The 16,142-nt window shown below is 33.6% G+C and overlaps 1 protein-coding gene across 1 annotated transcript in view; it reads left to right on the plus strand.

Moving 5' to 3' along the window:
* LOC129266546 (CUB and sushi domain-containing protein 3-like) overlaps positions 1-16,142 on the plus strand; it is a 35,841-nt gene that overhangs the window by 3,165 nt on the left and 16,534 nt on the right. Inside the window, exons 2-6 of the mRNA XM_064103915.1 lie at positions 3,903-4,007; positions 6,428-6,637; positions 7,950-8,138; positions 13,142-13,372; positions 14,700-14,852. Coding sequence (XP_063959985.1) covers positions 3,953-4,007; positions 6,428-6,637; positions 7,950-8,138; positions 13,142-13,372; positions 14,700-14,852 — 838 coding nt within the window. The 5' untranslated portion in view covers positions 3,903-3,952. The remainder of the gene's footprint in view (positions 1-3,902; positions 4,008-6,427; positions 6,638-7,949; positions 8,139-13,141; positions 13,373-14,699; positions 14,853-16,142) is intronic.

Here is a 16,142-nt window from a genome sequence, read left to right on the forward strand (position 1 = left end):
ACCTAACCCCTTTTGCAAGCAAACTAAAATGAATTCAATCTCTTTTGATTAAAAAAGTGATTTTTCTTTGCCACTTTCATTCATGTTTTCATTTGAATTTCAAATTTTCTTTGGTATCAGATTAGGAGATTTAGAGACAGAAAACAATAGAATTCATGAAAAATGGACCTGAACCCTTTTGACAAATGAGTTATTCAGAAGAGTTTAGTCGCAACAGGGGCTAGGTCCACTCCAATATTTTTTTTTCAATTCTCCCATATTGCAATATTGTTATGCAAAACTGAATTTTCATGATACCCAACCATGAGAACTTAAAATTGGGTATAAAAGAAATCTACCTGTCTTCATTTTTGAAGATGTTCTTTTCCAAAAAAATTATGTGTGGACCTTACCCCTTTTGCAACTAAACTGAAATGGACCCTTTTGAAAAAAGTGATTTTCTTTGCCATTTTAGGTCACTTTTTAATAGGTATTTCAACTTTTCTTGGTATCATCTTACAGAGCTACTAAAAATATAGACTTTGAGAAAAAAAAAATCAAATTTGATGAAAATGGACCTAACCCATTTTGCAAGTGAGTTCTTCATAATTCTAGTATATATATATATATAAATATATATATATATATATATATATTTATATATATATACATATATATATATATATGAGTGAAATGAATAAATGAGATGCGTGAAATATTGGCTCTAACGAGTGGAATATTTCTGGTATTCCATGTAATAAAGCCATCCAATATAGTTATTAACATCTATCCCATCCCCCCCCCCCAGAAAAAAAAAAATAATAATATATAAGATGGAGAAACGTGATTGAACAAGTCATATTACTTGCCAAATTATGGCATCATCACTAATATCATATTTAAGTCTTTGACATGTAGAGGTTGTTCGTTGTGTTTCATTGTGCTCTATGCTGCGCAACGAATCGATTTCATTGTACGCGTTGTGTGTTTCATGCATTTACGCATGCGCACTATACCGTTAAAAGACAAGTCCACCCCAACAAAAATTGATTTGAAGAAAAAGAGACGAATTCAACGAGGATAACACTGAAAATTTCATCAAAGTTATGACATTTTAAAGTTTAGCTCAATTTCATAAAACAGATATTATGCACATCCTGGTCGGTATGCAAGTGAGGGAACTGATGACATTACTCACTCACTATTTCTTTTGTATATTATAATAATTATGAAATATTCTAATTTTCTCCTCATTTTCCCATGAAATAAATTTTCATTCCACCGTGAACATGTGATATTACCATTGTTATAATAATTTATTGTTCAGTTAAAGTTTGTCATTTATGTCAAATTGGTAAAAAACTAAATATTGTAAGATTCAAACAATAAACAATAAAATGAATAGTGAGTGATGAACATCATCGACTCTCTCATTTGCATGTCACTGAGTTATGAATTTAATTTTTTTTTTTTACTTCAAAATGTCATAACTTTCTTATTTTACATCCGATTTCGGTTATTTTTTAGCATTATGCTCGTTTGATTTTTCCCTCTTTATTCAAGTCAATTTTTTTTCTTGGGTGGACTTGACCTTTAAATACGGTATCTTATTAAATGGCAAGTTTTGTACAGGAACCTATTGGATATTTGTCGGATTACGGTCATTTTAGGGATACGCTTTGGTATTAAGCAGACAATTCATGCAGACCAAAATACGCGTTTTTAATGTTTCGCTTAAACACTCTAAACACTCAAAATAGATGATAAAAGGACTGGTACTAACATACGAAAGCCGCAAGTTGGCATGAAGTCATTAGCCAACATGTTGCATATTCAAGACAATGGCCATGCTCTCAAATAATTGAGAGCAATTATTTTGATAACACTTTGATGACATATTCAACTTTTGCCCAGGGAATTTTACTCTCTCTCTCTTTTCTGCCCGGAATACCCCTTTAATAGGGAGTCACCACGGAGCGTCATATCAAAGGGATTTTATAGACCGAAGATAACAGTAATAAATGAAGTCAAGTCGAATAAGCAAAACTTGTTTAAATCAAGTGTATAAAATAGCATTTTGCAATGATGATCGTATACAAAACAGTTGGTGAACTTACTTTTTATATTCCGCAAAGCGGGGAAAATAATTCAAAAGTTTGATCAAGAAGGTCAAGATCTATATACAAATATTGTTTTGCGGAATTTTAATCATGTAAATTACCATAGTTCATCGGCTAGTTAATCGCCCCCTCTTTGTTTCTGATGGTTTTTCTTGCGATCGTTTCACGACTTGTATTAACACATATTGCATGCGTTCGATTTTAGGTTGTTAGACCAGATCATGCAAACAACGATTGTTAAAACAGTTATCTAAATAGCTTGGACAAGATGATATCATTCGATGTTTGTTTTGATGGCTTACTTAACCTGTAAACGAACATTCGCGTGATCTCTTTAAGTTTATATAATATTTAAACGATGTATTTACTAGTCCGTCGGCTATGTTTATGTCAGGGTAAATCAAGTTCAACAAATCTTTACATATGCCTGTTTCCTGGTGTCAAAATAGACCCTTATTGTACACAACAAACAAATCCGCCTATCATTGCACATAAAAAGCTCCGCAAACATTGTATAAAATGTTAATTTATTCAAAGTTAGCACTTGTAAAAAAAGTTCAGGGTGATTAACCACTGAACCAGTAAATTATGTATTTTCATTTACAAATTCTTCGAGGAAGTTTAAATGACTAAACTGGTAAATATAGAGCAGCTGAAAATGTTCTTCCTCTCTTCAGAGGCAGCGGAGCGAATTTGAAAGTGGGGGGGGGACAGGGAAATGGCACATTTTCACTCGAAAAGGGCACTATTTTATAACAAAGGAAACAAAAAGAAGACTATTCTACAGATGTGTAATGAGTAAAAAAAAAAGATTGTGGTGGCCCGATATGTCGTATCACGTACGATTTATAAGAAGCTGCGAGCGAGCACAAATCTTAACACTTTTAAACGAAAATGCAATTTTGTGATAGATTTTGACACGTAAACATTTTGAATAATTTTTTTCAAAAAAAAGTACCATATTTCACCCTTCTCTCTTTCCTTTTCTCTTTTTTTCTTGGTTGTGATTTTTTTGGGGGGAGAGCCCCCTTCATCTCTACGCCACTGTTTATCTACCTCACTCATATGACTCATGAAACGTAAGGCACATAGGACTATTCGTACAATTTTTGTTTTTCTTCATAAAAGGTAACGAAAATGGGAATATTGTTGTCTTATTTCAAAGGGGCGCTCGTTAACACATAAAACGGGTCCTTCTTAGGGGTACAGATCATGTTCGTCAGCGGCCTTTTTTGGGTAAAAGGGGGCACTGATACGAGACTGACAGGGCACTAACAAAAAGGCAATGGGGGAACTTGCTCACACACAAAACGAGTCGTTTTCAGGTGTAAGGGGCGCAGTACACGTTCCCGATAGGCATTTTTCTTGCATAAAAGGGCACTTTTTTCAGTGCTATAAACAATGGTGGCACTGTGCACCCTGGCCTCCCAGAATCACTGCCCCTGCCTCTCTTTATCCATCCTCTCTCTCTCTCACACACGCACACACCCCCTATCTCTCTTTATATATATATATATATATATATATATATATATATATATATATGTGTGTGTGTGTGAGGGTGTGTGTGTGTATACATATATATCGTTTCCTCTCTCTCTCTCTCTCTCTCTCTTTGGTCATGCATTAAGACGATGATCGCGAGCAGAAGTTTGCGTGGTATTGATGCTTTTAGCCTAAAAGGTTGCGCGAAGAGCAAAGTCCTTTGATTTATCGAGATATTTAATAATTTGTAAGTTTACAATGCTATTAATAGTTTTTATGATACTAATAACACACCCAGTTTGTTTCCTTGTTGACCAGCTCATATATTGAATAATGCCAGCTCCCAAGGTCATTCGTAGAGTGGAAATATGGATAGATGCATGCAGCTCCTTCTTGTGATTGTTGCCGGCGCACTTACCTTCGGTACGTATCCCATACTCATTTGTATCACAGTACTTTAATATATACTATTGATTATGTGTGTAGGATGAAGATAATTGATAATAGCAGAAATGATAGTATTGATAAAAACAATAATGAACAATAACCACACAAATTATTGAAAACGATGAAAATAGCAGCAATAATGATTCTAGCATGATGATGACGATGATGGTTATAATAATAATAATATCCATAATTTGCTTATTTCATAACCGATTTGATGAAACGTTTTTTAAATTGTTCCTCTCATTTTACTCTTTCCAATAAAATTGCTTTTCATCTTGGGTTTTGGTTTCATTTAACATAATTCCTCGACAGCTTTGTCACACACAATGATCTTTACTGCTCTTGTACAAACTACGTGGTTACCGTTTTATTTTTCAAACTGACGTTTTTGGGCTAGAAAACGATATTAACAAAGGAGGTTCTTTAAGAAAAGTTAATTTGTAATAATATCAATAATTGTGTAACATGTCATACAAAAGTGAAATTCGGAGAATATGTGCATCTACTGTATGGATATGTTTGATGTTAAGAACAAATAGCCATCTTTACAACTTGTCAGTGAAAAGAAAGTCATTTGTCCGACTGGTTAAAATCAAGTATCAATAAAACTAGATGCATCTATTTAAAAAAATGGAAAAGAAATAAATCTTTAACACGAACCCATATTACTGACGAATCTTATAATAATAATCTAATTAACAACGCCCATATTCATATTTATATCGACAATAAACATATCGAATTAAGTGATTTCATTAACTGTGTAGGTGTCATATTGGATAATCTTTTGAGTTTTAAATACCATATGATCAATGTTTTACATAAGATAAGTAGGAATACCAATTTGATTTACAAACTTAAGCAGTGTTTGCTTCATATTAAATCTGATAACTCTATACCATTCCATAATTTTCCCTTATCTAATTTAAGATATTGCAATATTGTCTGGACTACCAATGTAACCTTTTATGAATTAGACTCAATATTCAAAATTCAAAAGAAATGTTTAAGAATAATTACCAATTCCCATTACCTAGCAACATCCGCACCTTTATTTAAGAAAATATCCTTACTTAACATATACGATATTAATAAGCATGAACTCCTTTTTCAGACCTGTTCCAATACAATAATCAAGTTCATAATTATAATACCCGTTCTTCCAATTAATTTTATTTATGGTCTATCAAGTCTAGTCACAGAATTTAATTAATTGAGTTATGTGGGTCCCAAACAATTGAATGAGATTCTCCAAATAATAACCATTTCATAATTTATATCTTCATTTAGAAAACAGTATGGAAATTTATAGTAAATGATTATTAAGTTTCACAGTTGATATCAATGCATTACTCGTACGGTATTTACCCCACCCCCTTTAACTCGTATTTTGTGTACTCTTTATTTCCTTTTTTCCTGCATTGACTTTAATATAATGATTTGAGTTTGTTTTTATTAATATTGTTGTGTTTTTATAATGTTCTGGAGAAACAGCCTTTACAGGTTTCTCATAAACTTCATGGAAAGCCACACAATTTATCATATTATCTAATCACAATATTTGATGTTTCTTTGTATTTTATCGTATTTGCGAAAATAAAGATTGAATTGAATTATTTTGACCGTTACTCAGCAATTACGTATTTTCTTCCAGTGCCATTTGGCACATATTTTTTTTTATTTATACATACAAACAATTTGGCGGTAATATCGTTAGATGCTTTTCGAACTAGGTTTGCGATCGTTACCACAAAAGGTATTTATCTTTAATGCAAGGAATAGGCTACGCCATGGAGTATTAATAACAAATTACGACTAATATACAAATTATATTAAAATCATGATCAAGTACGTTTTACTATCAAAGCGTACCATTAAAATACACATCTTCGTTTGAACTTATGTGATAAATCATGGTACACTGCAAAAACTCCGGTGTTGATCTAACACCAGCCCGGAATCTATATATGCCCACACCAGAGAAGTATTGAAACAACACCGGCTTGGAATCAAACCGATGCTGCTTTAGTACTAATTGGTGTTGTATATTGTATATCAGGTGTATATTCTTTATATTTAGTTTATTTGAATGTTTATGTCATTTATATTTTCTTTATTGAAATTATTGCATTGTAATTTTGTTGGAAAAATGAATAAATAAATGAATGAATAAAAAAAAACACTTATCTGGTGTTAGACCAAATCGAAACTGGTGTTGTTTAATACTTTTCTGGTGTGGATATATTATAGATTCCGTGCTGATGTTAAATCAACACCATAGTTTTTGCAGTGTAATGTTTACAGTTTTTGCTGACTCAAGTCTTGCTTAGACATTTTGTTTTCAATTACTATCGTGATCATGCTCACATCCTCATTTCATGTATTTGCCTTAGCTGGTGTGAATTCAGAATGCCTTTCGCCGAACGCTACCTGTTCAAACTGTACCTCCAGCCCCGGCCTCAACGATGTAGACTCCTACCCTGCCAATTCTTACATAACATGGATGTGCAATGATGGATTTGCAATGGGTGGTGATGCTGACGCCGTCGTTTGGGTTTGCGCAGAAGATGGGGAGTGGCTGGGTGACGAACCTAATTGCACATGTAACTATTTTGTTTTCATTATTTTTTTATAGAAACCATTAACTTTCAGTTGGCAAGAATAATAAACGCAACGCATTGCTTCCAGGATATATACATGTATATAAAGCATGTAAAATCATAGTTCCCATGGTCGATAAAGGTCCTGATAGATCTACAAATACTGAAATGGAATGTGCAAAATCATTACGATTAAAACACACATAAATGTTTGAAAGTATATATTTATTGTTAAGTTCCGTGGACACTTATTTGTGATTGGGATCACATCATAAGCAGACAGAATATTATCATATTATAATGTTTTAATGACCCATATGAACTGTTTCTCAAGCTTTAAATTGATGAATAGCACACGCTGAGGGGCAATTCATTTGCAGAGATAATGGTCTTTACCAGTGTTTAGATTTTTCCCCCGGAAAAATATCCTTTTAACCCCCCTCCCCGTTTGGTCTTCGCGTAGCCCTTTTTTATTGGGAAATCAGAAGTTAATTGGCTAATGGAACTTCGCAGCCGTATATGAATTACAATGAAAGGGGATTTCCTGGGTCTTTGGAACTCTCTTCCCAAAATAAGCATAGTTTTAAGTTATCAATAGTTTTTTGTTAATAGCAATTGATTACATATGATACAAGCCAAACGCGGGCTGCAATTACATCAGAACTAATTTTGAAACCTTTGTTTTGAAAACGTTATGACTTAATATCCATTAAACTTACTTTTCTTCTGTTTCAGTATTTTCCTTTATGTTTAATGGTTTTGATTGTTTATGCTTCATAACGACAAATCATTCCTGGGAATGGTTTTTTGGTGAGGATGCTGAAGTAAATTTGACAAGGAAAAAAAAGTGTTTTCATTCCTAATTGAAAGGCGTTTTGGTCCCTGGAAATTTGATTGATGGAATGCAAAATAAAATAAAGAGTGAGGGATGTCACCGACTCATTCATTTATGATGTGCATTATGGGCAAACCAAAAAACAGTCAAAGATACAATATTTCAAAATATCAGAATTTGTGTCATTCCACTTCCGATTTAGATTTAATTTTTTGAAGCATTATTAGTTTTTTTGGCTTTTGTCTCCTATATAATTCGAATCAGTTTAGATTAAGGTAAACTTAACATTTGACTACGACAATCTCAACTGTATATAATTGTTCTCCATACATATGTCAATTTTTGAATCTTTTGATCAATAGCTTCAATATTTTGTACAAATCTAAAATATTACTTATCAATATTCGATTTTACTTCAATTGTTTTTTTTTTCTTAGTAGACCTTTCCCTTTTAATCATATTTTTTTTTTCTGAATGCAGTCATCACGTGTCCCAGCCCTCCTGTCCCGGCCAATGGCGATATTGAGAACGGGACTCAAAGGGACTTCTACACACCCGGTGACGTGATCCAATATACATGCAATGCAAATTATTACTCAAATAACACAGACCTAACCAGCACGTGCCTTCCAAGCGGTTCTTGGTCCAATGTGGAACCATACTGCTCAAGTAAGCAATTATGACTCGGTGACTATACAATGCGTATAAAAAAAATCACTTAGAATTGATCCCTTGAAATTATATATTTGTAACATCCTGAAGCCTTTCTCCGAGTTTATACATTGGTACAGATCCCTTTAAGCGAATGATGATATAACTGCTCCCTCACAAAAAAAAAATAATAATAACTTTCCGTTTGAATGAGCTTCAATTACTTTAAAAAGTTCGTAAAAAATGACGTGCATATAACTCAAAAATAGTTATATGGATAAAAGAAGACGTTAAACACGAAGAGCACATGAACTTTAGCTAAAAAAATTGATTTGAAGATAGTTCTTACCTTTCCAACGTGTTTCGGTGCCCAAAACACTTTGTCAAGCGACAAAGCACCCCCACCCTCACACACCTAGGGCATCGTCATGATCGTGATGATGTTTTCTTTACACCTAGCAGTGATTATTATACCTAGGAAAAAGTGTGGGAAAACGAGTATTAAATGAAATATGAAATATAAATTTACCTTAAATGATGAAAACCTGGTAAAAACTGCTCAAGATGCCTGAAACAAAACTTTTGTTTATATTTAGTTATGTCCTCAAATCCAGCTCGCACAAAAGAAAGGTTAGGATTCTGTGCACCTAGAATTTAAAAGTTGATTCGAGTGGCAAATGTCATACAAAATGTCAAAATATAGCTAATTTAACAGCTATATTTTGACATTTTGTTTTATTTCAATTGGCTGAAAATGCCAAAGCAAAATATGAGAAATGTCCCGCACGGCCAGTTTGTTTTCGCCTTAACACAGTTTGAAAATTATTATTTCAGCTTAGCAGGGGCGGCGTAACAGGGAGGGGGGGGGCAGGGGGCACTTGCCCCTCCCCCCAAATAAAAATCCCAGTAGGAAAAGAAATGTTTCTTTTCAAAATAGAAAGATGCTTTTTTTTTCAAAATTATAGGTGCTCTTTTTCAAAATAAAACACCTTGTTTGAAAAAAAAACACAACACATGTTAGGTTTAGAATATCACACACTTTTTCTCTCTCGCTTTGCGCTCGCATCAATTATTGTTTAGTATGGTACTCATTCTGTTCTTGGTTATCAAAATTGCTTAGAATGTCCAGTTTATAGGTTGGAATATCACACATTTTCAGCTCGCGCTTCGAGCTCGCATCAACTTTTGCATCAACGTTTGTTAAGCAAGGTACTCATTCTGTTCTTGTTGGTTACAAAGAGTGCTTCGAATGTCAAGTTTTCAGGTTGAAATATCAAATATTTTAAGCTCGCGCTTCGCGCTCGCATTATGCGATAGGTGAAATATATATCCTATTCATTAGGCACTAAATGCAGTCCTGACTAGCTTCTTTTTGGTCAGTATATTAAAATTTCAGCTTGCGCGTCGCACTTGCGTCAATTCTTTAGTTGGATACACATCTTTATCATGATATATGTTTAATTTTCAGGTCTTATTAGTACATGAAACGTCAACAAATTGAGCTCGCGATTTGTGCTCGCTACATCTTGTAAGAATGTCCATTAACTTTAATTTGCGCGATAATTGTCCAAAAAGCGAGATTCAAAACTTCACATTTTATTTTTGTTTAAATCTAAATATTTTGTGCGTCCCACAAAAAAACGAAACCGAGATATAGCGATGATTTATCATAGCTTAATCATAAATACAATATATAGACAAATGGCCTACCAATGTAAAGTCTAAAATTTCCTCTTTCATCTAAAATTAAGTTTACTTAGATTATTCCTTATTCACGCATGAGTGAGCAAAAACAATTAGAAGAAAGGATACCAAAAACTCATTTGGCTGGGGGTATCTGAATTTCAAAAAGAAAATCACATGCCGAAAATTTTCAATATCTGCTCTTTTATTTGATACCCTAATCACAGTGGTCAAGAAGTAAAAAATATTGAATGTATTTCCATAATTTCAATAGATATATGTGGTTTCACCGGTTTCCCACAAAAGCAATTGCACGGTTAACAAAAGACGTAATGCATAGCTGATCATCAATAAAACGGAGTGTCGAGTGAGTTTGAACGGTAGCCTGTAAAACCTCTACATTTTATGAAATAATTGAAATTAAAGCCTTATTTCCACTAACCAGAGCTTTTATATTTCTTGACCATTTTCTTTTTTTTAGGTGTAATATTAGAAACAGATATTGACATTTTTAAAATGTGGTTTTATTTTTGAAACCCAGATACATCCCGCCAAGTGACTTTTTGGTTCCCCTCTTCAAATTGTTTTTAACTCACTAATGCGTGAATGAGAAAAAATCTAAGTAATTCCAGATGAAAGAAGAGATTCTAAGCTTGGCAATGGTAGGTCATTTGTATGTTGCATTTGTGATTAGGTTACGATAAATCATCAATAAATCTCGGTTTCGTATTTTTGCGGGACGCACTGAATATTTTATCAATCAGAAATTACCTCAAAAGGGTTTTTTTCAAGTTGATTACTATAACACAACTGCTTTACGCAGATGATAATCTCATTGTGAAATTATCCGTTCGCATCTTAATGCCAATTTTTAACATATTAAATGCCTTTTTTATTGATACGTCCCCCCCCCCCCTAAACAAAAATACGTTCCACCGACCCTGGTAAACAGATTTCTGCGAGTTTTACACAACAGGAAAGTGATCACTAAAGTGTAAAATTTTGTCAAAATATTTACTTTCATTTGACAGATGAGACCCAAACCTAATTAGGTGTAAAAAGTATTCCCATGTTGAATCTTTTTCAATTCGCAGGACTTTTACAGAGTGTATTTTTTTATTGATATACACTGTATATTTAGCACAACCATGATGTTATATACTATTACGTAATCAATTACTTTGACCATGAATCTCATTTGACATAAGAAAAGTCACCTCAACGGACTCATTATGTTTTTATTCTTCTATTCTGCGTTCTGATCTTTGTTTTGCTTAGCATTGTCATTATTGTCAAGTCTTGAGTCAAAGTATTTAATTATTTATCTATTCATTCGCTTATTTCTTGCTCAAATCTTATGATTAAACAAGCATCTTTATCATGTTTATACTCAATCTTAGTGAAATAAAAAATAGAGGCCAAATTGTTTTCCCCTTACCGACAGTTGACATATGGGTTAATTAATTACCCTTGTACCCCTGTTGAATACACACACGCACACCCTCACACACACACCCCCACACACACACACATATATATACACATATATGTATATATGTATATATATATATATTTATATTTGAATGAGAGGATGCTATAGATACAGCGAGAATAACCAATGAGACGTAGCCGGGGTTCAGTTCATCAAGTTTAATCACGAGCTTTCGGCCATAATTGGGCCTTCTTCAGGTATCTGAGGTACAAAAGAAACAATTGGCCAAAAATAAAATCATGCGTGGCTCTTGTGTTTTTTGTCAAGTATAGACATGTTTTGTTGTTTTTTCCCTTTTCAAATACTTCCAAATGTCATATATATATATATATATATATAAATTTATATATATATATATATATATATATATATATATATATATGAAATCGGCAAGTGTTTGAAAACATGTCTATACTTGAAAAAAAATAGCCACGCGTGTTTTTTTTCTTATTATTTTTATTATGAATTCGTGTGAATATCTTTGTTTAACTTTATTGAAAATTGAGATCGTTAAAACATTTATCACACATGTACTTTTGAACATTGACTCGAAAGAGACGTATAGCATGTAACAATGTTACTAAATTACGATATACCTCCTTGCTAGTAAAATGAGTAGCCATAGGTTGCTAATCATAATAAAAATATAGCCGAACCAGACGTATGTACTATTTCAACATTTATGAATCATGTGATGATGCATTGGTTGATAACGAGTGAGCAATTTTGGTTCATGTGTGTGCCAAAATTCAGTTTGAACAGAATTAACAATCGCACAATTGCCAAGATAACACACACACCTACCCCATACCATACACGCGTGAATAATGTAGGGTACAATTTGTTTCCTAAAGGGAAAGAAAAACAAGAAAATTGAGAGAAATAAAACAAAAAATGAAGACCACTAGATTTTGTTTTTCTAAACGTCATTTTACATTTACACGGTAGTGTTTTATGCTATGGTGAGTTGATTAAATTTAGAAACACTGCAGTATAGGTTTATTTTTGTGTTTGTTCAGAATGGCCGTAAGTGGACCTAACCTCTTTTGGAAATGAACTCTCCATGATTCATTCAATACTATTACGACTCCCTTTTTTCGTATGAACTACCCAGTCATCCACTGACTGGTATCATTCTGTCTCTGAGTGCGACAATCAGGAGCAAAGATCATAGAACATGTTTTTTTTCTACGATTGATTGCTTTGAATACAATGTATAACCAATCGTGAAAATCAGGCGTGCGATTAATCACAACCCTTTGTGTCGCAGGACCCAGTTTGTCATCTTGCCTCGAGATAAAACAAGTAATTAAAATGGAATACTGTATACTCTTTCCTTGGTGTCCCGTTAACCTTTTACAGTTATGGAGCGCTCTGATAGTCTGCACTCCGTCCTGCGACAAAATCTCAATTTATTTTAAATGGTTGTCATCTGTAACATCTCTAATGCACGCACATTCCTAAACACAATAGGTGCTTTCAAGATTATAGTTAAACCAGGGTTAACTTAGACCACACTTTAAATAGAGTGTCCGTTGCTAACTTTGTTTTGGTTTTCTTATTCCGTTGCCAAAAAAGGGTATTAAAACTTTATGAAAAGGGAAGATTGTTAAAGTACCAAAATATGAATTCAAATTAATCAATTAATAAAAGTTATGAATATGGAATAAATATTATGAAGCCCAGCATTCCATAAAAGCGCGGTTTAAAATTACAGGATTAAACCTAGGTTTAATTATCAGAATACCAGTCAACGTATTTTATGACTGTCATTAGAAATTATCTCGACTCTCTCTCGCTGTCTCTCTCTCTCTCTCTCTCTCTCTCTCTCTCTCTATCTTTCCAGTCAATTGCAGTGATAGTCAAATTTCGTTCCCCGAACGCAGTACATGCTTTGCAGTATCCTCTGGAGTTAGCGAATGGTCTGGTGCCAGGGATTACTGCGATAGAGAAGGGGGTTTCCTCGCTCTTGTCAAAGATGATGAAACTCAAACTTTTCTCAATGAAACTTTAGCGGGGCTTAATGAGCAATTTTGGATTGGTGGACAAGAAGGAAGGCATTGGAAGTGGAGAAGAGGTAAATATATATCGCATTTAGTTTGCACACCAATACTGATCAACGCAATGTGTAGGTCGCAGACCTGCAGTCCGCTTCCTAAAACTTGTTATATTAAAAGATTTACCAAAAAAAGGGGGCCGGTTAAAGGAGACTGAAATCCTTAAATCTGGTTTACTCTTTAATATGCTATAGAATTGTGCACCCTTTTTTTAATATGACAAGTCTTTATGAAACGGGACCCTGTACATGCTGTAGCTATTCCACCATATGTTTATGTTTTGAAAATGGGATTAAACAATACATGTTTTTCTTAAAGGGATGGTCCGGTCCGGAAATTCACAGAGCAAAATGCTGAAAATTTCATCAAAATCGGATAACAACTAATCAAGATCCTACGAAATCGAACTTAGACGAACCAATGCATTTTCAAAGGATTACTCCAACTAGCAATTGTGTACTGTTCATTTTCTATTTGAAGAAATTAATATTGAGCATGCACCCATAATTTTTCAATCTCAATTATTTTTTATTTGTATAATTAAAACACGATTAAGATCTTGTAAAGGGGGGGGGGGGGGGATCTAGAACGACTAGCCATAATTGCCAGTCGGTGTGCATTAAACAGAGACTTAAGAGAACGGTTTCAAGTGGTCGGAATCCGTTCAGCATGTTTGGGTCCAAGGGTATTGAAGCTGGATATGATGATGGGGTAAAAGAAAACCGTCTTTTTGACAAAGTAAATAAAACAAACAAACCAAAATATTTTCAAAAATCTATTCAATAGATAAGTCTAAGAGAAATAAACTTGTTTTCCGAATACAGATATCCTTCCATCGTCAACACATTGAATTTTAAGAGGAAATGGGTTCGTTTTGATAATTTTATTAAAATTAAACACCTTGTATCAGCAAGCTAGGGCAAGAATATGAAGTTACATATTTATGATATGATATCTAAGCTGATTAAAATAAGACAAGTGGTAAATTGTAAATTTTCACAGTTAATTGTGTATAATATTGCATCGAGAACGCGAACGTTCTATTATTATAATGATTAGTAATCATTATTATAATAACGTCCATTGTAATGATGATGACAATGATTATGATAATGCTATTAACAACAACAATCGTAATAATAATGATAATAGTGATACTACTAATAAAAATAATAATTATTATAACAAAAATTTCTTTTTGACAGACTAAAATCACAATCACCAGTACCTCAACTAATTTCATTATTGAAACGCATCATCCCCTTGATCCCATCAACTTTTCGTATATCATCCTTAGATGACAGATTATTTCCTTAATATGAAACGCATCACTGCCATATTTTTCAGATGGGAGGAACATAACGCGACTGTTTTGGAAAGAGGGAGAGCCGAGCAGCACCAGTGAGAAGTGCGTCGAGATGAGAGACCTAATTTACCGTCAGAATTGGAATGATGAGAGTTGTGGAAACTCAGAAGGAAAGGGATACATATGCCAATTTAGTGAGTTGTCCCTGAATAGTTAAGGGTCCTTTTGTTCTTACTTACACAAAATATTGCCAGATTGTGTGGGGTATAAACCCTATAAACAACCTCAATTTATAGGAAAATATGATATTAAGGATTTGGGTTTTGATTCACCCGAACTAAGAATAGATTTGCATAAGCCCACACACACAACATAAATCCATTTTGCTTCAAAATCTCTCAATTTATGATGTACAATAACACAAAATAAACAGTTTTGCTCCATTTTCATAGAACAGTGATACCCCAAAAACGGGTGATATTCATACATATGCGATTATCTATTTATCTTTTTTCCCACTTTTTTAATAAATTACCGTCAGAATTGGAATGATGAGAGTTGTGGAAATTCAGAAGAAAAGGGATACATATGCCAATTTAGTGAGTTGTCCCTGAATAGTTAAGGGCCTTTTTTTTCTTCCTTACACAAAATATCGCCAGATTGTGTGGGGTATAAACATCACCCCCACGAAAGGGAACCCTATAAACAACCGCAATGTATAGGTAAATATGATATTAAGGATTTGGGTTTTGATTCACCCGAACTAAGAATAGATTTGCATAAGCCCACACACAAAACATAAATCCATTTGTGTGGGGTATAAACATCACCCCCACGAAAGGGAACCCTATAAACAACCGCAATGTATAGGTAAATATGATATTAAGGATTTGGGTTTTGATTCACCCGAACTAAGAATAGATTTGCATAAGCCCACACACAAAACATAAATCCATTTGTGTGGGGTATAAACATCACCCCCACGAAAGGGAACCCTATAAACAACCGCAATGTATAGGTAAATATGATATTAAGGATTTGGGTTTTGATTCACCCGAACTAAGAATAGATTTGCATAAGCCCACACACAAAACATAAATCAATTTTGCTTCAAAATCTTTCAATTTATGATGTACAATAACACAAAATAAACAGTTTTGCTCCATTTTCATAGAACAGTGATACCAGCAAAACGGGTGATAATCAAACATATGCGATTATCTATTCATTTTCCCCCACTTTTTTAATAATATGGATTTAAAACAAAAGACTATTGCAATACGGACGACATTGTAATTATGAAAAAATTAAATATTTCATACCTAATTCAACAGCATCCAAAATACACAGTCAGATAGTGACCTCACCGGTTCCCTTCTTTTACACATCAAGTTGATTTTCCCCTGTTTAGCAATTCAATATTGTCTTGGGGGTGGACTAGTTTTTAAGTAGAAAAGAGATACCTTTTCATAGAATTATCACTG

The sequence above is a fragment of the Lytechinus pictus genome, chromosome 8, assembly GCF_037042905.1.
Source record: "Lytechinus pictus isolate F3 Inbred chromosome 8, Lp3.0, whole genome shotgun sequence".
NCBI lineage: Eukaryota > Metazoa > Echinodermata > Echinoidea > Temnopleuroida > Toxopneustidae > Lytechinus > Lytechinus pictus.